Source organism: Lagenorhynchus albirostris, chromosome 12, assembly GCF_949774975.1.
Source record: "Lagenorhynchus albirostris chromosome 12, mLagAlb1.1, whole genome shotgun sequence".
Lineage (NCBI taxonomy): Eukaryota > Metazoa > Chordata > Mammalia > Artiodactyla > Delphinidae > Lagenorhynchus > Lagenorhynchus albirostris.
Genome location: NC_083106.1, coordinates 81,117,440 through 81,143,575, shown reverse-complemented (window position 1 = coordinate 81,143,575; position 26,136 = coordinate 81,117,440). Strand labels below are relative to the sequence as shown.

Below are 26,136 nucleotides of genomic sequence, written 5' to 3'. Positions count from 1 at the left end.
CAGCTGCCATGTTGTGAAATGACCTTTGGAAAAGCCCACGCAGCATGGAACTGAGGGAGGCCTTCAGTCCAAAAGGCACAGGGAACTAAATCCTGCCAATAATCATGTGCATGAGCTCGGAATCTGATCTTCCCCTAGTCAAGCCTCCATGTGAGACAGGAGCCCCGGCTCACAGCCTGACTGCAACCTCATTTAACACCTAGAGCCAGAGGCACCCTGGTTCCTGGATTTCGGACGCACAAAAACTGCGAGAGGATAGATGTTTATTGTTTTAAGCCCCAAAATGTTGGTATAATATGTTAGACAGCAGTAGATAACGTGCAGTAATCTTGTTTCTGATTAAGAGCCCTTTTGCCATGGGAGCCTTCTTTTGAGCACTCAGTGGGACCCAAATGTTCTCATGCTTTGGGGCCATTTGGAGAGGTCCTAATTCCAAAAAAACCTATTCCAAAACCTTTACATTTTCCCAGTCCCTGACCACTTGATTTCAGTGCCCATGAATTGATGTAGATCTTTATCTCAAGCTATATCTCCTTCCAGGCAAAGAGTAGAAGATAAAGTTCTGCCCTCTGGGAGGATCTTTTTTCTCTCTGCTGTTCCTCGAGGGCCTCTGTTAAATGCAGCTCGAAATGCCAAAGCAGTCATTTGCCAGCTGGTCAGTATATTGAGCAAAGCCCTCCGTAATCCAGCTTTGAATTTTTTCCTCTGTCAGCTGGTCACAAGGAGCTCACCACTAAACTGTAGATATGAACTAAGGGTGACGTGTGTATGTAAGCTACCGAGCTACCTGCTAATGAAAACTGCTTGGGTTTTGGCTCTGGCCGCGTTCCGAATATACCACTGCCTCCTGGTGAAAGGAGTCCTTATCTAGGGGGACCAGATGACTCCGGTTCGTGATAAGAAACTCAAATTATACAGCCACCTGATACTCGGTCAGACATCACCAGGGCCCAAGAGCTGGCCAAGAACTTTCCTAAAAAAGGAAAAAAGGAAGGAATGAAGGAAGAAAAAACAAAAAACCCGAAGGACTCCGGTGTGATTCTGTGTAGACTTTCCACAGGTCCCATGAAGCCTCCTGACCTGCCACAGGTGCTCAGAACACGGCAGGAGCCGCTGGAACCGGAGGGCGGATGCGCAGCTCTCCTTCCCAGCAGCTGGACCAGACGAGAGCCTTCTGCTCTGCGCTGCACCCAAACGTCATCTTCCAGGCCACCTGGTCAGTGGGTCAGAGTTCACTGAACAAGCAGAAATGTAAAAAAATAAAGACGGAGAACTGAGGGGAAAGAAGCCTATTGCACAGGCAAAAGAGTAGAAGGTGCCCACTATTTGTGGACTGGAACAGCGAGCTTCCAAGAGACCTTCGCCTCAAATTGAGAGGAAGAAACGGAAGCATTCCCTCATCCAACTTCAGCCATGATTTGAGGTTTTCATCAACACGAGCTTCAGGGTAGTTTGGGTTGTTCTTCATGATAAGGCCGAGCCGCTCCACTTTTTCCTGCATACAGCCAGGCGCGGAAGCGCGGGTTTCCGGCGCTGGCTACGGAGGCCCCGCCCGCCCCGCGGAGGCCCCGCCCGCCCCGCGGCCCCGCCCCTCCCGCGGGGCGTGCCGGGAAGACGCGACTGTTGCGGACGTCGCGGGAGTTGGCGTCATGGTTGTGCTGGGCTTCACGTCGTTGCTGGGCCACATCCCGGCCACAGCGTGGAGAGCGGCAAGTAAGGCGCCCGATCCTGGGGCCGAGGTCGCGGGCGGGGTCGCGAAGGCACGGATGCCGCGAGAAACGCGTCCGGCGGGGCAGCGGCGTGTCGCGGGCTCGGGGGCCCCGGGCCTGCCGAGCCTTCGTGTCCTGCACGGCCACCGCGCTCGTCCCCGGCATGTCCTTGCCGCCCGAGCTCAGGGCGGGACCGGAGCTGGACAGTCGCTGGGCCCCGCTGTCCGGACGCCTCCTTCCCGGCGGCCACCGCGATGACCACGAAGCGGGGCGGGCGTCCTGAGTCCTGGGGGGTTCGCAGGGCGCGCGGCATCTGGTGCGCGTGGAGAGTGTGGAAAAGCGGGCCCTGCGGCAGTGGACTCATCATTTGCTTATTTAGTTTATTTACAGCGAAAAAGATCTCTGGCAGTCTACAGTACTAGAAGTGGAAAAGTGCAGAATTTTGGAAAAGTGGGCCGAAGGCTAATAGGTATAATAAAAATTAGGTGAAACCAGGAATTATTCCTGAGAAAGTATGCATGCTTTCAGTAAAAACCAATCTTGTAAAACCCATTTTTGCTGGAAAATTTTCTCAAAATATTACAGCCTTAACCCACAGAGTATGCTAAGCCTAGTTTTAATTTAGGACACGCTGGAAAAATTGTGTTAAGTTGAAGACAATTCCGCCCCTCCTCCTGATGGGCCCCAGATTCCTATAAAGTTTGTTTTCCTTTCTGTAATCATCTCTCCCCAGACAGACTACCTGTTAAGTTGTAAAAATTTTAAATGATCCAGGAATGAATAATATATAAAGTAAAAATCCCATACTGTTCAAACCTCGAGGTAATAACTGTGAAGCTCCGTTGTGTGTTCATTCAATATCCCTTTTTCACTAATGTTCAAAACTTAAGAATGAAGTGTTTCATACCAAAAATTTACATAACACATGTGAGTTGTGAAGCAAAGCCAACATTTATGAATCCATTCTCCAGTTTAAGAAATAGAATATTTCCATTGCCAAGCGGCTACCTGCTACCTGCTTCCTGATGCAATTGTGTAACTGTAAGCTTTTGATCTTTACAGAAAGGGCTCCATGCCATTTGTATTTATTTTACTTGCTTTTTTCACCTGACTGGTTTGAGATTCATCCATGTTGATATGTGATGCTGTAATTATTCATTGAGTTATGAGAGTGTATCATACGTTTTTCCTTTCCCCTTCTCAGTGGACATTGTGTAACTCTAGAAGCACCAGGATTGACTGCTACACATCTTGTGTACACTGTAGGTGTACTTTCACAAGGGGTTGAATTCCTGGAATATGTGGCATAGGCCTGTTCAGTTTTACAATATGATAGCAAGCTGTAAAGGCATTTTCCATTCCTACTGGCTATTTATACTTCTACCAGCAGTATTAGAGTTCCTGTTGCCCCACATACTTGCCAACATTGGATAGCATCAGAAAATTTAATTTTTGTCTGCCTATAGGGTGTTGAAACGGTATTTCATTACAATTTTGCGTTTCCCTGATTAGAGAAGTTAAACATCTTTTCGAAAGTTTTTCGCTTTTTTTGATGAAATATCTCTTCATTTTCTTATTGGGTTGTTTGTCTTTCTTATTTATATTCTTTACATGTATTTGACCACTGTACCTTTTTTACTTATGTAAATGGCAAATAGCTTTGTTTGAGGGCGTAGGGAATGAAAAGTGCTTACTGAACTGAGAAGGCATCTTGAGACTGAAAAACACAGCAGGCAGGTTCATACAATCGGTGAATCAGTTTATCATAGGGTAACTTACCTGTAAAGGCTGAGAGCAGGCGGGCAACCGTCAGGAAAAATTAACAGCCGCCCCCCAAACCACCAAGCGGGCCATTGGGACAGTTTTATAGTTGACCTAGACTATGGAGGTATGTGCTTGGAAACAGGAAGTGCGTTCCTAAGATTTATGAGTAGGTAACTGGTCTTGTGGGTGCCCGGAATATGTCAGCAAAGATTTTCCTCATTGTTTGGGGACTAACAGAGTATAGAGGCCACCTGATCCGAATGATTATTGAACAATGTCGATTAACTGCTAAGCCCTTGACAACAGAGAGTGAGTGACTTTGCAGTACAGTCCTGGGTAGGGTCAGCAGAAAGCCTGTATGGGCCCAAGATGGCCTCACTTATGCTAACGGCCATACAAGCTCAAGCTCAGTTTGTGGACTGCTTTTGTTACTCTTATGGTGTCTTTTTTTAAAAAATTATCTTCAGCATTAGACAGAATAAAATAATGGATCTGATTGTACAGTCACACAGATTCAAAGGAAAGGTGTCTTTTGATAAACCGTTATTCGTAATTTTATTATAATCTTGTCTTGATCCTTTTGTTTATTGTCTGTGCTTTGTGGTCTTTCTTAAAGCCTTCCCTACCCTAAGGTTGTAGAGATATTCTGTATTTTCTCCTCAAAGGTCTATAGTTTGGCTTTTTATATTTAAGCCTTTATGCTACCAGGAATTGATTTTCATGTATGGTGTGAGGCAGGAAACCAATTTCACTTTCTTCCCATGTCAGTAACCAGTTGTCCCAGGCCCATATATTGGACCTTCCCCCCCGCCGCCGATGTAACGGCCCTGTCATAAATCAAGTTTACATATGCATATGCACGCGGGTTTATTTCTTGGTTCTCTTCAATTCCATTGATCTATTTGTCTGTTCCTGTGATGTAACACCTATCTTAATGACCATGCCTTTGTAACAACTCTTGATATTTAGTAGGATAAGTCCTTTCATCTCGTTTTTCAGAAGTGTCTTGGCTATTCTTGGATATCTGCTTTCCATATAAAATTCTTAAAAAGTGCCTGTTGGGGTTTGGTTACAACTGCTCGATATTTTTTAAGATTATCATTTTCTGATTGCTGCTTATGTATAGAAACACAGTTGACTTATTTATTGATTTTGTGTCCAGTAACCTGGCTAAATTACTTTATTAATTTAAATAATTTATTTGCAGGTTTTGGTGGGGCAGTGCTAGGTAGACACAAATATTGCCTGCAAATAATGAAAATCTAGTTCTCCCTTTCTAATCTTTATATCTTTTTCTTTTCTCTTGTTTCTCTGTCCTTGCTCAGATTTCCAGTACCATGTTGAGTAAAAGTGGTGATAGGCATACTTGTTCATAATTGTAAAGGAAATATGTTCATATTTCATCATGTAATATTAGCTGTAGGTGTGCTAATTAGCTGTAGGTGTCCTTTATTAGGTTAGCTGTAGGTGTAGGTGTCCTTTATTAGGTTAGCTGTAGGTGTCCTTTATTAGGTTAATGAAGTCCCTTGCCATTTCTAGAAGGATTTGGGGGGTTTTTTGTTTATGTAGTTGTCTGTTTTTTAAGACAGAATAAATCTTGAAATTTACTAATTCATTTTTCTTCATCTTGTTTGTTAATTCACTTTTCTCCTTTAATATGGTGGGTTGGTGAATTATAAATTTTTCTAGTGCTGAATCACTCTTGCATTTCTAGAAAATATTCAGATTGATCAGGTTGATTATATTATTAATTTAGTGTTGGGTTTGGTATGCTAATATTTTGTTTAGAAGTTGGCCTGTAATTTTCCTGTCTTGGAATTTCCTTTTCTGGTTTTGAAATGAAAGTTATTCTAGGCTCTTACAATGAATTCAAGAGTCTTCTCATCCTTTTCTCTTCTATATTAGATTTTTTTTTTTTTAAGATTGAAATACTTTGTTCCTTGAGTGTCTGCTACAGATTGCCTACAAAACTGTCTAGACCTGCCCTTTTCTTTGAGGGAAGATTTTAAATTATTCGTTATTTTTGTAATGATTATTGTAGTATTTATCAGATTTTCTCTTCTAAAGTCAGTTTTGATAAGTTAAATTTTTTGAGAAAATTGTTCATTTTGTATACTTTAAATATATAGGCATAAAGTTCCTGGTTTGGGGTTTTTAAAAAACTTTTGTTCTATGTAGCTATGTACTCCTCTTTTACTCATATTATATATTTTACCTTCTCTTGGTTTTTTTGGGTGTTTTTGTTTTTGTTGTTGTCGTTTTCATATTAGCTTTACCAAAGACTTCACAGTAGTTTTAGTCTTTTAAGAGAACCAACTTTTGGTTTTGTTGATCCTCTTAGTTTTATGTCTTTTATTTATGTTATTATTTTCTTCTCTTACTGTTTTTATTTTCTTTCCATTTTCTGTGGATTCCCCTTTTTTTTAGAAGATGTGGAAATGGTGCATCTCAAATGTCTTAGCTCAGGCTGCAATAACAAAGTACCGTAGACTGGGTGGCTTAAACATCAAACATTTGTTTTTCACAGATCTGGAGGCTGGAAAGTCCAAGATCAAGGTGCCAGCACATCTGGTCTCTGGTGTGAGCCTGCTTTCTGGTTCGCAGATGGCTATCTTCTTGTTGTATCCTCATGTGGCAGAGAGCAGAAGGACCCTGCAAGCTCTCATAGCCTTTCTTATAAGGGCACTAATCCACCATGAGGGCTCCACCCTCATGATCTACTTGCCTTCCAAAGGCCCCACCTCCTAATATCATCACATCAGGGGTTAGAATTTCAGCATATGAATGGGGGTGTTGGGCACAAACCTTCTGTCCATAACATTGGCCCCTTTTTTTTTTTTTTTTGAACCATGGTAATGGTTCTCTTCATATAAACAGCATATGGCTAGATTTTGGTGAGTTTTTATTTTGAAGTCCAACAGCATACCTTTTAACTGGAGAGTTCAGTCGATTTACAATTATAGTTACTGATAAAGTTGGCTTTATTTCTACCATCTTATTTTTCACACCTTCTATTTGTCATACTTTGAATTCAGTGTTTGCTTTTTTCATTTGTTTCCTCTGCTGGAAAAACAGGAAAAAAATGAAGATACTGCTTTGGAAGATACACACTGCTTTTTATTGGTTACCCTTGAAATCTAAATGCATGCTTAAGGAAGTTGAAAATTAATTAATATCTTTATTCTCCTCCTAAACAGTACAAAGCTTAAAAATGCTTTGAATTCACTCACCCTCCACTTCTGTTGTTCAGCCTTTTAGGGGTGTGTGTGTGTGTGTTTGTTGTGTGTATGTTAGGTGGAATTGTGTAGTAACACAAATCAATACTGTTATTGCACTTCTATACAGTCAACATATAAAACTTTTATCTTCTGTTTTATCTCACACTTTACTTTTTTGATCACTTTCTTTTTATAAATTTATTTTCTTTGTCATGAGAACGCTTAGGATTTACTCTTTTAACAAGTTTTTAAATTTTTATTTATTTATTTTTGCTGCGTTGGGTCTTCGTTGCTGCGTGCGGGCTTTCTCTAGTTGCATCGAGCGGGGGCTTCTCTTCAGTGTGGTGCCTGGGCTTCTCATTGCTGTGGCTTCTCTTGTTGCAGAGCATGGACTCTAGGTGGGCTCTAGAGTGCAGGCTCAGTAGTTGTGGCGCACGGGCTTAGTTACTCTGTGGCATGTGGGATCTTCCCAGACCAGAGCTCAAACCTGTGTCCCCTGCATTGGCAGGTGGATTCTCAACCACTGCACCACCAGGGAAGTCCTTGGATCAGTTTCTTAAAGTACATTGTTTAGAAGTTCCCTTTGGTGACAGTCTTGTGATAAAGTTCTGTGGTTTTTTTAAATATATATTTTATTTTTAATCTGAAAATATGGTTTTATTTCTCTCCTGTTCTTGAAAGTAGTTTCAATGGCTGCATCATTTTCTCACAGCTCTATCTCTTCTGGCTTTCATTATAGCTAATGGGAAGTCATCTGTCTAATTTTTATTCCTTTACTAGTAATATGTCTTTGATCTGACTGCTTTTTTAGATCTTCCTTTAATATTGGGTTCTTCATTTTACTTTGTGTCCACGTGTTTTTTTGCTTTTCTTTTTAATATAATTTTATTTATTTTTTATACAGCAGGTTCTTATTAGTTATCTATTTTATACATATTAGTGTATATATGTCAATCCCAATCTCCCAATTCATACCACCACCACCCTCGCCGCTTCTCCCCCTTGGTGTCCATACATTTGTTCTCTACATCTGTGTCTCTATTTCTGCCCTGCAAACCAGTTGATCTGTACCATTTTCCTAGGTTCCACATATATGCATTAATGTACGATATTTGTTTCTCTCTTTCTGACTTACTTCACTCTGTATGACAGTCTTTAGATCCATCCATGTCTCTACAAATGACCCAATTTCATTCCCTTTTATGCCTGAGTAATATTCCATTGTATATATGTACCACATCTTCTTTCTCCATTCTTCTGTCGATGGGCATATAGGTTGCTTCCGTTAACTGGCTATCGTAAATAGTGCTGCAGTGAACATTGGGGTACATGTGTCTTTTTGAATTATGGTTTTCTCTGGGTATATGCCCAGTAGTGGGATTGCTGGATCATATGGTAATTCTATTTTTAGTTTTTTAAGGAACCTCCATACTCTTCTCCATAGTGGCTGTATCAATTTACATTCCCACCAACAGTGCAAGACGGTTCCCTTTTCTCCACACCCTCTCCAGCATTTGTTGTTTGTAGATTTTCTGATGATGCCCATTCTAACTGGTGTGAGGTGATATCTCATTGTAGTTTTGATTTGCATTTCTCTAATAATTAGTGATGTTGAGCAGCTTTTCATGTGCTTCTTGGCCATCTGTACATCTTCTTTGGAGAAATGTCTGTTTAGGTCTTCTGCCCATTTTTTCATTGCATTGTTTGTTTCTTAATATTGAACTGCATGAGCTGTTTATATATTTTGGAGATTAATCCTTTGTCCGTTGATTCATTTGCAAATATTTTCTCCCATTCTGAGGGTTGTCTTTTCATCTTGTTTGTAGTTTCCTTTGCTTTTCAAAAGCTTTTAAGTTTCATTAGGTCCAATTTGTTTATTTTTGTTTTTATTTCCATTACTCTAGGAGGTGGATCAAAAAGATCTTACTGTGAGTTATGTCAAAGAGTGTTCTTCCTATGTTTTCCTCTAAGAGTTTTATAGTGTCTCGCCTTATATTTAGGTCTTTAATCCATTTTGAGTTTATTTTTGTGTATGGTATTGGGGAGTGTTCTAATTTCATGCCTTTATATTTGGCTGTCCAGTTTTCCCAGCATGACTATTGAAGAGACTGTCTTTTCTCCATTGTATATCCTTGCCTCCTTTGTTGACCGTAGGTGCGTAGGTTTATCTCTGGGCTTTCTGTCCTGTTCCACTGATCTATATTTCTGTTTTTGTGCTAGTACCATATTGTCTTGATTACTGTAACTTTGTAGTATAGTCTGAAGTCAGGGAGTCTGATTCCTCCAGCTCCGGTTTTTTTCCCTCAAGACTGCTTTGGCTATTGGGGGTCTTTTGTGTCTCCAGACAAATTTTAAGATTTTTTGTTCCAGTTCTGTAAAAACTGCCACTGGTAATTTGATAGGGATTGCATTGAATCAGTAGATTGCTTTGGGCGGTATAGTCATTTTCACAATATTGATTCTTTCAATCCAAGAACATGGCGTATCTCTCCATCTGTTTGTGTCATCTTTGATTTCTTTCATCAGTGTCTTACAGTTTTCTGAGTACAGGTCATTTACCTCCTTAGGTAGGTTTATTCCTAGGTATTTTATTCTTTTTGTTGCAGTGGTGAATGAGATTGTTTCCTTAATTTCTCTTTCTGATCTTTCGTTCTTAGTGTATAGGAATGCAAGGGATTTCTGTGCATTAAATTTGTATCCTGCAACTTTATCAAATTCATTGATTAGCTCTAGTAGTTTTCTGGTGACATCTTTAGGATTCTCTATGTATAGTATCATGTCATCTGCAAACAGTGACAGTGTTACTTCTTCTTTTCCAATTTGTATTCCATTTATTTCTTTTTCTTCTCTGATTGCCGTGGCTAGGACTTCCAAAACTATGTTGAATAATAGTGGCAAGCATGGACATCCGTGTGATTTGGGACCTAGAATGTCTTTCAGTTGTGCATGGTTTATATTCACCAACATTTTCAATATAATATTTTTCTAAATAGTCAACCACAAAAAACGAAGAACAGATTATTACATGAAATATATTAGTATGATCAGAAACTCATATTTCTGTTACCCATATAATTTTTTTTTAATAAATTTTTAAATTTTTGGCTGTGTTGGGTCTTCGTTGCTGCACACAGGGCTTTCTCTACTTGCTGTGAGCGGGGGCTGCTGTTTGTTGCGGTGCACAGGCTTCTCATTGCGGTGGCTTCTTTTGTTGCAGAGCACGGGCTCTAGGCGTTTGGGCTTCAGTAGTTGAGGCATGCAGGCTCAGTAGTTGTGCCTCGTGGGCTCTAGAGCACAGGCTCAGTAGTTGTGGTGCACGGGCTTAGTTGCTCCACGGCATGTGGGATCTTCCTGGTCCCGTGCTCAAACCCATGCCCCCTACATTGGCAGGTGGATTCTTAACCACTGCACCACCAGGGAAGCCCCCATATAGTTTCTTAATAAAAATAAATGCAGCTTTACAAGATATTTTTTTGCAGGTTTTTCTCTTTTGATTTTTAGTGCATGCTTAACTAAGTATTATTTTGAGGACATAATTAAAAGTAAAATATGCCCTTAAATATTGAAGTGGAAGTTTGAAGGCAGAATGGTCTGTAGTCTAACTCAATAAATACATTAAAATTTTAGGTAAGTGTTTTTATTTTAATATGTATAGAAATTTTTATTGATTCACAGATTCTTCTCAGCTAATTAGTATCATAAATGTGAAGTATTTTATGTAAGTGAGTATTTAGATGGGAGAAGTCTATATTAATTCTGTAAGTCGTTGTAACTTTCTTAATACATTCAGTTGTATATTTATTGTCTTAATCCTTGAATTTTGTTGGCTGAAGACTAATCTGCATTACAATTGGACATTCAGACAATCAACAATGTTGCTAGACACTGAGATATATGCAGTGGACGTGCAAATTAACAGCCTGATGTACTATTTTGAAATTGTTAATGCAGTTTGTATGTAATGTTAACTTTATGTAATCTTACAAACATGTCAATGTAAATTCCAAATTGGCTGTGGAGGGTGTATATATATACATACATGGAGACATATATACATACAAATACTTGTGCATATATATTTGCGTGTGTGTGTGTGTGTGTGTGTGTGTGTGTGTAATGCTATCAGGAGCTTCCAGATAATTCTATAATAACAATAATAGATACAGTCTGTCACTGTGCTAAGTGCTTTGCCTGAATTGTCCAGTTTAATCTATTTAGTAACCTCATGAGGTAGATACTGTTATATTCAATTTAGAGGGAAAGAAATGGATTTAGAAAGGGTAAATAACTTGACAAAGGTCAAACAACTTGTAAGTATTTGTTTTAGTTTCTTATTGCTGGTGTAACAAATTACCACAAACTTAGTGGCTTAAAAATCCTTACAGTTCCAGAGGTGAGAAGTCTGAAATGGGTCTCTCTGTGCTGAAACCAAGGTGTTAGGGTTGTGTTTCTTCTGGGTGCTCTAGGGGAGAATCTGTTTCCTCCCTTTTCCATCTTCCAGAGGCTGCCCAAGTTCCTGGACTTGGTGGCCTTTTCCTCCATCTTTAGAGCCAGCAACATCATCAAGTCTGTCTCTCACTGCCACCTCTCTTGTTCTCTCTTCCAGTTCTCTCTTCCTCTTTTAAGAACCCCTGTGATGACAGTGGACCCACCCAGGTAATCCAGGACAGTCTACCTAGTTCAGGGTCATCTGATGAGCAACTTCAGTTCCATCTCTTACCTAATTCTCCTTCACCATGTGACCTAGCCTGCACATAGTTTCCAGATATTAGGTTCTCACCCTCTTTGGGGGCCATTACTGTGCCTGCCACAGTGGTGTGACCAGAACTGGTACCCACCTCTGTCTGCCTCTAAAGCTCTTCCTTCAGGAAGTTGAAGACCCCAACCCTGAGGTCATTTTTCAGAGTGGTTTTGCCCTTACTGAACATTATCTCAACAAGGGTTGGATAACTTTCATAATACTGAAAGCTTACCTTTCTCATTGTAACCTCGAAAGTGAGCTCATTTATAGATTGCAGGTGCCCAATACAGTTTAAGATGTTTAATTGGCAGAAAAAGAGGGGCATGATTAGGATTTAAATATAAGAATACTAAATACAGTGCCTTGTGACTTACAGAGATTTAAATAGTAAATATTGTCATTGAAAAGTTCCTACTACTTAGTTACTCTTAATGATCTGATTCCTGGTATTTTTGGCATTGCTTCAGACAGGAATCCATATTTTATTTTATTTTATTTTATTATTTAATATTTTAAAAATAAATTTATTTATTTGTCGCCTTGTTGAGTCTTCATTGCTGTGCACAGGCTTTCTCTAGTTGCGGCGAGCGAGGGCTACTCTTTGTTACGGTGTGCGGACTTCTCATCGTGGTGGTGTCTCGTTGCGGAGCACAGGCTCTAGGCGCGCAGGCCTCAGTAGTTGTGGTGCGCGGGCTCAGTAGTTGTGGAGCATGGTCTCTAGAGTGCAGGCTCAGTAGTTGTGGCACACGGGCTTAGTTGCTCCGTGGCATGTGGTATCTTCCTGGATCAGGGCTCGAACCTGTGTCCCCTGCATTGGCAGGCAGATTCTTAACAACTGCGCCACCAGGGAAGTCCCAGGAATCCGCATTTTATATCTGTTTTTGCAATTTTGATAATGGTTAACTAACTCATTTCAAAGCTCTTCTTTTCAAACTGATAGCATTGGTTGCCTCCAAGGAAAGGAACTGGCCGTCTGAAAGATAGGGGCAGAGGGAAGGGTTGTCACTGTGTGTCCTTCTGTACTTTTTAATTTTGATAACTGTGAATGTGTAAGCTTAACACAAGTAAGTAAAAGTGTTACATTTTGAAGTAGAATAAATGAACAGCTCCTATTTTTTCACTGTCTTCACTCTGCTAGGATCACCCATTCTGTGTCATTCTTTGAGGAAAATAAGTTCTCAAGGAGAAAAATCCAAACCCATCAAACAACCCCTTAAGAAGCCAAAGTTACCAGAAGGTCGTTTTGATGCACCAGAAGATTCCAATTTAGAGAAAGAACCACTGACAAGTGAGTAGAGTAAACCTCCTCTCTTAATTTTTGGTCTCAAAGAAAGTGTTTCTGTCATTGAGAAGCAAATGAAAGGAAGGAAGCATGTTATTGTTTATAATTCTTCATTGACAGTAATAAAGAACATTTCAACAATGAATAAAATTACCATACAGTAAGTCCTCTATATACAAACGAGTTCTGTTCCGAGAGCACATTCGTAAGTCCAATTTGTTCGTAAGTCCAACAGAGTTAGCCTTGGTACCCAACTAACACGATCGGCTATATAGTACTGTACTGTAATAGGTTCATAATACTTTTCACACAAATAATACATAAAAAACAAACACAAAGAAAACATGTTTGGTCTCACAGTGCCTTGAAAGGTACAGCAGTGCAGTACACCAGCTGGCATACAGGGGCTGGCATCGGGTGAACAGGCAGGAAGAGCTACTGACTGGAGGAGGGAGAGGAGGTGGGAGATGGTAGAGCTGAAGGATCGTCAGCAACAGGAGACGGAGGGCAAGCTGCACTTTCACTCACCCCTGATGTTGATGGAATGCACGTTCATATCTTTGAAAGTTTGCAACATGAAGGTTCGTATGTAGGGGACTTACTGAATTGACTGTCAGTATGTATGGGTTAAAAAAAAGATTTCCAGGTCCCTGGTAGTGATTGATTATGTTTGATTAATTTATTTATTACACCCCATTATTCGCATGGTAAAATATATGAATTAAGATGCAAATAACAGAAACTTACTTGAACAGACTTAAGCAGAAGGTAGGGTATGCTGTTATTAAGGTACAGGGAACAAGTGAGGCTCCCTAGGGCAGTAATGCTGATGGGCCTTAGAAGAAGACTGGGACCTCAGGACTAAACACTGTATGGAAACCAGGGTGTTCTTCCTTCTCTTGTCTTTGGTACCTACTCTTCATTGTTTTCTGTCTCCATACTCCCTTCTGAGTCCACTGGGCAGAAAGTAACTGCTCCTAGTAGCTACTCAGTTCAAGAGAACAACAAGACTGAAAATACAATTTCTTAGTCCTGATTTCAGATTCCTTAAGAAGAGAGCTCCTTGGCCTACCTTGGATCAGATGTCCACAGCTAAATCAACCAGTGGCCAGTGGCCTGGTGAAAATGTGGTTGTTCTCACTGTAACTACATGGCTGGGGAAAGAGAAGGGGATGTTTTGGAGAATAAAGAGGTTTTTGGGCGGGAGAAGGGATGCTAGACTAAACATTATTTTGTATTCAGTATATATAAAATTTGTTTCATGTCTTAAAGCTTTTATTTTTAAGTACTACTTTATTTTCATGCTATATCCTTTTGTACCTTTGAATTGTGGAAAATGTGCAGATATTAGCTATTCAAAAATAGCATTTCATACAGCATAAATGTAAACATACCACTTTGAAACTTTGGCAAGGCTGCCCTGCTTGTCCGGTTTTTCCAGTCTCATGAGCGCTAACCCATCTATGAAGTGAAGCATCCTAGGCAAGAAGATACCAGTAGAGGATACAGGGACCTGTGTCTGGAATTCTTCCTAGAATATAAAAGCGTTGGGGGTTTGCTCATTCATTAAATATTTCAGATTATAGCACTCTACCAAGCCCAATCTCATAACCAGATCAACCAGCCAAGGTGATGGAAGCTTTTAAAAAGTTGCCATTAATCTAGAGGTAAAATTTCTCTTCAAAGGTTTTAGCTAAGCATAAAAATCTGAGAGGAAGTACTTCCTTAAAATGTCTCACACAAAAGCAGCAGTCTCAGAAATAAACACTCACGTATATGCTTGATTGATTTTTGACATGATTGCCAATACCATTCAGTGGCGAAAAGGACAGTCTTTTCAATAAGTGGTGCTGAGAAAACAGGATATCCACATGTAAAAGAATGAAATTGGACCCCTTACCTTACACCATATTCAAAAACTAATTCTAAATATGTCAAAGACCTAAACTTAAGAGGGAAGACTGTAAAACTCTTAGAAGAAAATTGGGCAGACTCTTCATGTCCCTGGATTTGACAATGATTTCATGCATATGACACCAAAAGCACAAGCAACAAATGTGAAAATAGATAAATAAGACATCAACAAAATTAAGAAATTTTGTTCATATGAGAACATTATCAAGAAAGTGAGAAAAATAACCTACAGAATGGGGGAAAATATTTGTAAATCATATATTTGAAAAGAATTAATATCCAGAATAAAGAACTCCTACAATTCAACAACAACGAAAACAACCCAATTCAAAAATGGGCAAAGGGGCTTCCCTGGTGGCGCAGTGGTTGAGAGTCCGCCTGCTGATGCAGGTGACACGGGTTCATGCCCTGGTCCGGGAAGATCCCACATGCTGCGGAGCGGCTGGGCCGGTGAGCCATGGCCTCTGAGCCTGTGCGTCTGGAGCTTGTGCTCCGCAATGGGAGAGGCCACGACAGTGAGAGGCCCACGTATTGCAAAAAAAAAAAAAAATCTACATATGGAACAATTTCACTGGAAACTAGCAGAAAGACCCTGGTACAATCAAGACTGTAAAAAAATATCCACACATAATTGGGTAGGAAGGGAAGAAAAGTGATCAGGTCAGGACCTGTGCCCCTGGGAGAGGACTCAGAAGAAAATGGAGAATCCATGGCGGAGACCCACCATGGGCAGTGAGTGCTGAGAACCACAGATTGGGTGCCCTAGTCCTGGCGTCCTCCACTGGGGAGACGAGCCCCCTTGGCCGGTTGGAGGGCAACTGGGACTCCCAGGAGGGCAGAGGGACCTGGACTCCGCTTGTGAGGAGGGTGCACGCAAGCTTGGCCCAAAGGCAGGGCAGAGGGAGGTCTGCTCCAGCAGCTGCCAAGTCCTGCGGCGGCCTCATCATGCACCCCAGCCCCAAGGCAAGCCAACTCTCTGGGGCAGCCACTACCAGGAGGAAGACTCAGCCGTGGGACACAGCGGTGACCCAGCCCCAGGGTGGAGCCTGGGAGGGGTAGCGGCAGCCATTGTCGGCACCTACTCAAGTGGCACAGCAGAAGCAGCCCAGACCTCTGACAGCAGCTGGCCTGCCACAGCTCACTCCTGGTACACGCCGAGAGTCCTCACGGGCCCCCGGCAGCGCTGCAGTGTGGCTCCACAGCCAGATGGAGGTGACGGGCTGGGGGCAGTGATCAGCTGAGAGGGTCAAAGTGGACTTGTACCGAGGCTGCATCTGAGTGGAGCATGGGAAACAAATATGTGCACCTGAACAGGCAGTGAAGCAGAGACAGCTCAGACCTCTGTCTGAGGCTGACATGAGCGGAGAGCCCACACAGGCCCCACTCACTTCAGCACTTCCTGCTCTGGGGCAAGGAGAGAGGAAAAGACCCACTTAATGGGAACAGAGCCAGCTCATGCCTGACCCTCAGGGCTTCTGCTCCAGCAACCTGGGATCAGACCCCACCCCTGATAGGACAGTGACAGCCACCTAGCAGAGGGGAAGTCCTGCCCCAAACCTGGCTCCATCTCTAGCCCCTCCACCAGCAGGCCCACCTCCTACCAAGGAGATAGCTGTCAGCACACCCTGAGGAAAGACATGATTTGCGTCCATGTCAAATTCAGTTCTCCCACAAAAGGCATTGGGCACACGCAGTCTGTATAGGGACACTCCTACATAAGAACACTCCTTCAAGGTAACTTTCACCTAAATTCACAGAGGCAGGAAAAGTTAAGCAAAATGAAAAGGGAGAGGAACTCCTCTCAATTGAAAGAGCAGTAGAAAACCCCTGAAAAAACCATTAATCAAACAGTTGACTAGATAAAGAATTCAAAGCATTGGTTATAAGAATGTTAACTGAATTAGGGGGAAGAATACATCTACACAGCAATGTTTTTTAACAAGGAACTAGAAAATATAAAAAAAGACCCAATCAGAAATGAAGAATTCAATAGTTGAAGTAAAAAACACACTAGAAGGAATGAATAATGCATAAGTGATCTGGAAGATAGAATAATGCACATCACCCCATCAGAACAGCAAAAAGAAAGGCAGTTTTTTTTTTTTTTTTTTTATTTTGCGGTACACGGGCCTCTCAGTGTTGTGGCCTCTCCCGCTGCGGAGCACAGGCTCTGGACGCGCAGGCTCAGCGGCCATGGCTCACCGGCCCAGCTGTTCCACAGCATGTGGGATCTTCCCAGACCGGGGCACGAACCCGTGTCCTGTGTCGGCAGGCGGACTCTCAACCACTGCACCGCCAGGGAAGCCCAAGAAAGGCAGTTTTAAAAAATGAAAACAGTCTAAGAGATCTCTGGGATAACATATAAGGAGCCCAGAAGGAGGAGAGAGAGAGAGAAGGGAATTGAAAATGTATTTGAGGAAATTGTGACTGAAAACTTCCACAATCTGAAGAAAGAAAGAGATATTGAGGTACAGGAAGAGGGTCCAAACAAGATGAACCCAAACAGATGCACACCAAGACATATCGTAATTAAAATGGCAAAAGTTCGAATTCTGAAGGCAGCAAGAGAAAAACAGTGTCATACACAAGGAAGTCCCTATAAGTCTGTCACCTGATTTCTCTGCAGAAACTTTACAGGCCAGAAGGGAGCAGCACGACATATTCAAAGTCCCGAAAGGGAAAACCTTCAACCTAGGGTACTCTATTCAGCAAGATTATCATTAAAATAGAAGGAGTGATAAAGGGCGTCTCAGATAAGCAAAAGCTAAGAGTTCATCAATACTAAACTTAACTTAAAAGAAATGTTGAAGGGACTTCTCTGGGTGGAAAAGAAGTAAGCTGTAGGAAAGGGGAAATCCTGATAGGAAAGGCAAATATATAGTGAGGACTGAGGATCAACCACTTAAATAAGCCAGTACAAAGATTAAAAACAAAAAATTGTAAAAGCATTTGGTTAACTGTTGCCTGCAGTGACCTGGGACATAGACCCCACATACCTAATGAACTTGTAGCTGTAAGGGAAGGGCTGGAAAACTGAACCTTAATAATATCTGTTGGTTGTTACTGACTGTTTGGCAAGGAATTAAAAAGAAAGAGATGAACTTAAAAAAAAGTGTAGCAGCAACTGTAACTACAATAAACAGTTAAGAGATAAACATGAAGATCTAAAATGTGACATCAAAAACATAAAATGTAGGGGAGAGGTGTAAAAACCGTAGATCTTTTCAAATGCATCTGAACTTAAATGACTATCAGTTCAAACCAAGTAGATATAGTTACAGGTCAACATATATGAATCCCATGGTAATCACAAATCAAAACTACAGTAGATAAAACTAAAAAGAATACAAGCATACTACTAAAGAAAATCATCAAACCACAAGAGAAGAAACGAAAAGAAGAAATGAACAAAGAAATAGAAAAACAACTAGGAAACATAAAATGGCATTAACTACATACCTATCAGAAATTAAATGTCAAAGAACTAAAAAATCAAAAGACATAGGGTGATGAGGCCCTTCTATTTGCTGCCTACAAGAGACTCACTTCAGAGCCAAAGACACAGACAAAGTGAGGGGATGGAAAAAGTTATTTCATGCAAACAGAAATGACAAGAAAGTGGGGGTAGCAATACTCATATCAGATAAAGTAGACTTTAAACAAAGACTGTAACAAAAGACAGAGAAGGGCATTATATAATGGTAAAGGGATCAATACAAGAAGAGGATGTTATCATTAACATAAATACTTGAAACAGGAGCACCTAAATATATAAAGCAAATACTAACAGACAAAAAGGGAGAAATTCACAATAATAGTAGAGCACTTTAACACCACACTTACATTAATGCACAGATCATCCAGACAGAAAATCAATAAGGCAACACTGGTCTTAAATGACACAATAGACCTCTTGGACTTAACAGATATGTACAGAACATTACATCCAAAAACAACAGAATACACATTATATTCAAGTGCACATGGAACATTCTGCAGGATAGATCACATGCTAGGCCATAAAACAAGTCTCAAAAAAATGTGAGAAGATAGAAATTATATCGAACATTTTTTCCGACCATAGCAGTATAAAACTAGAAATCAATTACAAAAAGAAGAATGGGAAAAGAACAAATACTTAGAGACTAAAACAACATGCTACTAAAAAACCAATGGGTGAATGAAGAAATCAAAGAGGAAATCAGAAGATACCTCAAGACCAAAGAAAATGGAAATTCAGCACTCCAAAACCTATAGGGTGCAGCAAAAGTAGTTCTAAGAAGGAAGTTTATAGCAGTACAGGCCTCTCTCAAGAAAGAAGAAAAATCTCAAGTAAACAACCTAACCTGCCACTTAAAAGAATTAGAAAAAGAAGAACAAAGCCCAAAGTCAGCGATAGGAAGGAGATAAAGATCAGAGGGGAAATAAAATAGCAATCAACAAAACAATAGAAAAAATCAGTAAAACCAAGAGCTGTTTTTTTTAAAAGATGAACAAAATTGGTAAACATTTAGCAAGGATCACCAAGAAGAAAAGAGAGAAGACCCAAATAAAATAAGAAATGAAAGAGGAGAAGGAACAGCAAAAACCACAGATACAAAAAATCATAAGAGAACACTACTAACAGTTATATGTCAATGAATTGGACAACCTATAAAAAATGGATAAATTTCTAGAAACATACAACCTGTCAAGACTGAATCAAAAAGAAATAGACAACTTGAACAGACTGATCACTAGTAGTAAAGTTGAATCTGTAATTTAAAAACTCCCAGCAAACAAAAGTCCAGGACCAGACAGCTTCAAAGGAGAATTCTACCAAACATATAAAGAAGAGCTAATACCTAACCACCTCAAACTATTCCAAAAAATTGAAGAGGATGGAACACTCTCAAATTCATTCTACAAGGCCACCAATAATTACCCTGATACCAAAACCACACAAAGACACTACAAAAAAAGAAAATTACAGGTCAATATCAATGAATATAGATTCTAAAATCCTCAACAGAATATTAGCAAACTGAATCCAAAAATATATTAAAAGGATTGTATATGATGATCAATTTGGATTTATTCCAGGGACACAAAGATTGTTCAGTATTTGCAAATCAATTAATGTGATATACCACATTAACAAAAGGAAGGATAAAAACCAACTGATCATCTCAATAGATGCAGAAAAACCATTTGACAAAATTCATTATCCATTCATTATAAAATTCTCACCGAAGTGGGTATAGAGGGAACATATCTCAACATAATAAAGGCTATTTATGACAAATCCACAGCTAACATCATATTCAGCAGTAAAAGTTGAAAGCCTTTCTTCTAACTCAGGAACAAGACAGGGATGCCCACTTTTTGCCCCTTCTATTTAACATAGTATTGGAAGTTCTAGCCACAGCAATCAGACAAGGAAGATAAATAGGTATGCAAATGTGAAGGGAAGAAGTAAAACTCATTATTTGCAGACCCATGATACTATATATAGAAAACCCTAATGTCTCCACCAAAAAACTATTAGCACTAATAAATGAATTCTGTAAAATTGCAGAATACAAGATTAATATACAGAAATATGTTTCCTTTACATACACTAATAATGAACTATCAGAAAGATAAAGTGAAAAAAATATCCCCATTAAAATCACACCAAAAAGAATACAATACCTAGGAATAAACTTAAAGGTGAAAGACCTGTACTCTGAAAACTATGAAACAATGATAAAGGCAATTGATAAAAGAAATGGAAGGATATCCTGTGCTCTTGGATTGGAAGAATTAATATTGTTAAAATGGCCATACTACCCAAAGCAATCTCCAGATTAAATGCAATCTCTATCAAAATACTCATGACATTTTTCACAGAACTAGAACAAATAAGCCTAACATTCATATAGAACCACAGAAGGCCCCAAATTGCCAAAACAATCTGGAGGAAAAAGAACAAATCTGGAGGTGTCAAGCGCCCAGACTTCAGACTATACTACAAAGCTACAGTAATCAAAACAGCATGGTACCGGCACAAAAACATACACATAGATTAATGGAACACAATAGAGATCCCAGAAGTAAACCCATGAACCTTTGGTCAATTAATCTACAACAAAGGAGGCAAGAATATACAATGGAAGAAGACAATCTCTTTAGTAAGTTGTGCTGGGAAAACTGGACAGCTACATGTACAAGAATGAGATTAGAACATTTCCTCACACCATATACAAAAATAAACTCAATGGACTAAATATCTAAATGTAAGACCTGAAGCCATAAAACTCATTGAAGAGAACATAGGCAGAACACTCTTTGACATAAATTGTAGCAATATTTTTTTGGATCTGTCTCCTAAGGCAAAAGAAGTAAACAGATGGGACCTAATTAAACTTAAAAACTTTTGCACAGCTAAGGAACCGTGGACAAAACGAAAAGACAACCTGTGAATGAGAGAAAATATTTGCAAACGATATGACCAACACAGGGTTAATATCCAAAATATATAAACAGCTCATACAACTCAATATAAAAAAACAGTCCAATCCAAAAATGGGCAGAAGACCTGAATAGACATTTTTCCAAAGAAGACACACACATGGCCAACAGGCACATGAAAAAATGCTCAACATCACTAATTATTAGAGAATTTCAAATCAGAACTACAGTGGGGTACCACCTCACACTGGTCAGAATGGCCATCATCAAAAAGTCAACAAATAATAAATGCTAGAGAGGGTGTGGAGAAAAGGGAACCCTCCTTACACTGTTGGTGAGAATGTAAATTGGGGCATCCAATATGGAAAACATTATGGAGGTTCCTCAGAAAACTGAAAATAGAACTACCATATGACCCAGCAATTCCACTACTATGTACATATCCAAAGAAAATGAAAACACTAATTTGAAGAGATACGTGCACCCCAGCGTTCATAGCAGCATTATTTACAATAGCCAAGATATGGAAGCAACTTAAGCGACCAACAGATGAATGGATAAAGAAGATACATACACACACACACACACACACACACACACACACACAAAATGGAATATTACTCAGCCATTAAAAAGAATGAAATTTGCAACAGTGTGGATGGACCTCGAGAATATTATGCTTAGTGAAAAAATCAGAGAAAGACAAATACTCTATCACTTACATGTGGAACCTAAAAAATAAACAGTGTATATAGCAAAACAGTAACAGACTCACAGTATAGAAAACTAACTAGTGGTTCCCAGTGGGGAGAGGGAAGGGGGGGCCAAGATAGGGGTATGGGATTAAGAGGTACAAACTACTGTGTATAAATTGGATAAGCAACAATGATATACAGCACAGGGAATTATTGCCTTTATCTTGTAATACCTTTTCCTGGAGTATAATCTGTAAAAATAACTGAATCACTGTGCTGTACACCTGAAACTAATACAATATTGTAAATCACCTATACGTCAAAGAAAATGAATGAGTGATTAGACATTAAGAATTGGGATTCTTTCAAATAGCTGGTTCCTCTCCTGATCTTCCTGTGTACAGATCAGTACAGTGTATGTACTAAGAGCAAGACTGCAGCCAGAATGTGTGAATTCAAACTCAGTTTCATCACTTAGTCTCGTCTTCCTCATCTATAAAATGGAAACAATAATTGTTCCTGTCCCAAAGGATTATTATGAGGGTTAAATGAATTAATATGTATAAAGTCCTCAGAATTGGGCCTGACTCAAAACGGAAAATCCTATTATGAACATACACTGTTAACAATAATAACAGCTGTTATGCCCATAAATGGCAGTTTCCGGGAACCAGTTGCTGAAGCCAAAACTGTATGGTGAGGAAAATTAATACTCAGCTAAAATTATTTGAGCATTCTTATGGAGCTGGCACTGTGCTAGACCTTTTACATGCATTTCTTTTTTTATTTCTCAAGATAGTAAGGCAGGTATGATGGTTGTACCCACTTCACTGTTAAGAAAAATAAGGCATTGAATCAAAGTAATCTTGTTTCAAAACCTTCCAAACCCTGTGGATTTGTACTCTGTATTCTCTGCACCCCTTTCCTTCTGTTCTAACCCAGCCACTCCTCAGATGAGGGCCTGAGAGTCCTCTGAGAATTCTAAGTCACTAATGCAGGAAATAAAGTAGATTGGATATGAAGATTGGATGCTAAAGTGATTTCTCAAACTGGGGAGAGGAACCACTCTCTGGGGAGAGTTTGTTTAAGGACTGCATAGTAGTAGCCTCATCAGTAGCATGCAGCCTGTTAACTGTCAGCTCTGCAGCCTCGTCTGCAGAATTGACCATAATGCTTTTCCCATCTCCATTGACTGCTTTTTTTTACATCTCTGTCTTTCTTCAGAATTTCCAGATGATGTTAATCCTGTTACCAAAGAAAGAGGTGGACCCAGGGGCCCAGAACCTACCCGATATGGAGATTGGGAACGAAAAGGACGCTGTATTGATTTTTAAGCCACATATTCGTTAACTTCAGTATCTTTTTCTGATTGTGTACATCTGAATTAACTTATTTTTGATTATTTTCTTTCTGTATATCCTTTAAGTCATCTAATTTCTATAATGTGTTTAAAAATATATTTGATAGCTTTGGAAGAAAATATGCTGTTATAAATCAGGAAAGAGGAAATATTAGCACATTAATTTTAATTTAAATGTATTAGGATATTTAAGTGATGATTAGAGCTACAAACTTTTATTTCATCATGTTTCAGTTTAAGTTAATCAGTTGCTTATAAGATACAAATGTAAGTAAAACAACGTTTTTTTTAAATGATTTCATTGCCATGTGCTAGGTAATAGTGACTTTATAAATGTGAGTTAAGTATGCATTATAGTTCGGTAAGGCCACAGTAACAGCAGAAAATCTTTAACTCTGGAGCCAGATCACTTGGGTTCAGATCCCAGCTCCACTACTTACTAGCTTATGTGACCTTGGGTAAGTTATTTAACTTCTCTGTGCTTCAGTATCCTTATGTGTAAATTGGAGATAATCCTAGTTCCACCTCGTAGGACAGTTGAGAAGATTAAATGAGTGAATACATGTACACCACCTGGAGCAGTGCACACTAGAAGAGCTGAAAGAAGTTGCCTCTGGAGGCGAGTTGGGTGGACAGGGACTGCGGTTTCTCATTAGACGCTTTTTCTCTCTTAAAATAAATGAATATGTTAGGTACTATTTTAAGAATTTATACAAGTTCATTGGGGAAATTTAGGAAACAGTATAAAGAAGAAAACAAGAATTGTCTATAAAACCTCTACACCCGCTTACCCTTTGACGTATTGTCCTTCAATAATCTAAGTAAGTATACATGTTTTGTGTATCTGTTATCCTAACAATTTCGTAGTGAAAATGATGTTTCACTATTTGAATCTTCACTTTCTTAATCACAAGTGATGTTAAACACTTTTCTCTATGTTTATCAGCCTTTTGTGTCTTCTGTTAATTGCTTTTTCTTATCTTTTGCTCATTTTCTGTTGGATGTTGGTCTTTTTTTATCAATTTGTATGAGACTTTTGCTTTTCACTTGTGCTTATTTATATTGAAATTTTTCTTATTTTTGTGGCGTCAGGTTTTTTTATCTTTGTGTAACTTGGTCTCTGTGACCTTAATGTACTAATATCCCTTCACAAGTTCCTTGGTGGTTCCTGTCCATGATGAAGTCTTAAGTTCTGTGTCCTTCCTGTTCTGACCCTTTACATCTGTTCAGGCCCCTCCTTCCCAGTCAAGCCCCATTACTCACAGCCTCTTAGACGTGTTGGTAGATAAACATGCCTTCTGCCTGAAATGCCCTCTTCTTTACTGTCTGCCTAGAAAACACCTATCAAGCTATACCTCACTTCCTTGACTATCTTTTCTGTGTCATTTCCACATTCAACTATTACAGACATACTAACTTGTTTTAGAATTAATTTTCAATTCTGCATCCTCCATCAGTCCGTGGGCTTCCCTATCTGTCTTATATTCCTGATTTATTTCATTCAGTTTTGTACCCCCAATTGCAGCATGGTGCTGAGCATTTAATAAACACTCAACAAACGTAGGCTCCGTTTTGAATCATCCAGCAGAACTCCACAGTGGCCCCCGAGATTCCCTCTCCCTGGTGTGCATGTGAATATGATGAGATAGTCATTCCCTTGATTAAGTTACATTATATGGCAACGATGATGGAATAGTCATTCTGGGGCTCAAGTTACCTGTGTAAGAATCCACTGTAGCCAACTGGAGGAAGGTTCTCCTGCTGGATTTGAAGAAGTAGGATGCTCTGTTGTGAAAGTGCCATGGACTAGCTCCTGAAGGCAGCTTTCAGGAGCTGAAAGCTCCCCTGCTGACAGCCAACAAGAAAACAAGAACCTCGGTCTTCTTGCAGCCACAAGGCTCTGAAGTCTGCAAACCACATGAATGGGATTGGAAGCGGATTCTGAGCCTCAGATGAGATCCCAGCTCCAGCCGACACCTTGATTTCAGCCTGGTGAGACCCTGAACAGAGGACCCAGCTACCCAGTACCCAGACTCCGGACCCAAGGAAGCTGTGAATAATGTTTGTTGCTTTAAGCCACTGGGTTTGCAGTAATGTCTTGTGCAGCAACAGGAACCTGTTACAGTATTCGAGCTGCTATTACTAGGGCATTGGCCTTGAATCTCAGGAGCAGTGACTAGGCTGGTTTAAGACCTGCAGTTTGATGAACTGGATCCTTGTCTTCATTATTTGTACACAAAATTCCTCTCAGACCTGCTTTGCCAAACCGTTGCCCTGTCTTTCTTAGGAGACACGAAGCCCTACTACCTTGCAGGCATTCTTCCCAGTGCCACCTCCCTAGTGATCAACAACTAAGTTGAGTTCCTGCTCGCAGGTTCCCTCTTGCCATGTTCTGTCTGAACATGATACCACTCCTGCTACTTTATGGCGAGTCTCATTCCCTGTGGGACCGCATGTGTGTGAACTACACCTATTTACTGTGACATTTTTGTGTGCAGTGTCAAGCCTGCTGGACTGACCTTCCTTCAACACCTGCAGCCTGGTCTCATTCAGTGCCCAGAAGCTGGGATTGTTTCCTTCTCACAATGTCCCCTGTAATAAGTTTCCTGGCCCGGTATTCTAGAATTGGGCCAGCTGGGTCCCTCAGGCGAGATAAAATAATCCTAAACCAACCTTAAACTGCTATAAGAATGCCCCAAATTCTTTTAGGAATTTATTTATAAAAGAGTAATGCATTTTTCTTTAAACCACCCAAAATACTAAAAGATTTGGAATCTTCTGAGGTTTCTAATGTTTTTTTGGGGGTGGGGTGGGTGGGTTGTTTGTTTTTTCGGTACGCGCGCGGGCCTCTCACTGTTGTGGCCTCTCCCGTTGCGGAGCACAGGCTCCAGACGCGCAGGTTCAGCGGCCATGGCTCACGGGCCCAGCCGCTCCGCGGCATGTGGGATCTTCCTGGACCGGGGTACGAACCCGTGTCCCTTGCATCGGCAGGCGGACTCTCAACCACTGCGCCACCAGGGA

The 26,136-nt window shown here is 40.2% G+C and overlaps 1 protein-coding gene across 13 annotated transcripts; it reads left to right on the top strand.

The window, feature by feature from the left end:
• The first annotated feature begins 1,603 nt into the window (after positions 1–1,603).
• On the top strand, positions 1,604–25,893 carry SDHAF4 (succinate dehydrogenase complex assembly factor 4). Of its 13 annotated transcripts, none has more exons than XM_060167963.1 (6): positions 1,604–1,713; positions 12,571–12,720; positions 22,980–23,110; positions 23,521–23,573; positions 23,648–23,936; positions 24,621–25,893. In XM_060167963.1, the coding sequence occupies exons 1-3, from the start codon at positions 1,650–1,652 to the stop codon at positions 23,087–23,089; spliced, it is 324 nt and encodes a 107-aa protein (XP_060023946.1). In that variant the 5' UTR covers positions 1,604–1,649; the 3' UTR covers positions 23,090–23,110; positions 23,521–23,573; positions 23,648–23,936; positions 24,621–25,893. The 13 variants fall into 13 exon arrangements, with proteins under 13 accessions (XP_060023946.1, XP_060023948.1, XP_060023952.1 ...); XM_060167965.1 differs by having other exon boundaries at positions 23,517–23,573; XM_060167969.1 differs by lacking the exon at positions 23,648–23,936 and having other exon boundaries at positions 25,006–25,893.
• The last annotated feature ends 243 nt before the right edge of the window (positions 25,894–26,136 follow it).

Bases quoted from the DNA above. Each gene is read 5' to 3' on its own strand.
- SDHAF4 (XM_060167956.1), top strand. From the start codon at position 1,650: ATGGTTGTGCTGGGCTTCACGTCGTTGCTGGGCCACATCCCGGCCACA. The intron at 1,714-12,570 runs GTAAGGCGCCCG...TCACTCTGCTAG, and splicing joins CACAGCGTGGAGAGCGGCAA to GATCACCCATTCTGTGTCAT. The intron at 12,721-13,744 runs GTGAGTAGAGTA...ACAATTTCTTAG, and splicing joins AGAGAAAGAACCACTGACAA to TCCTGATTTCAGATTCCTTA.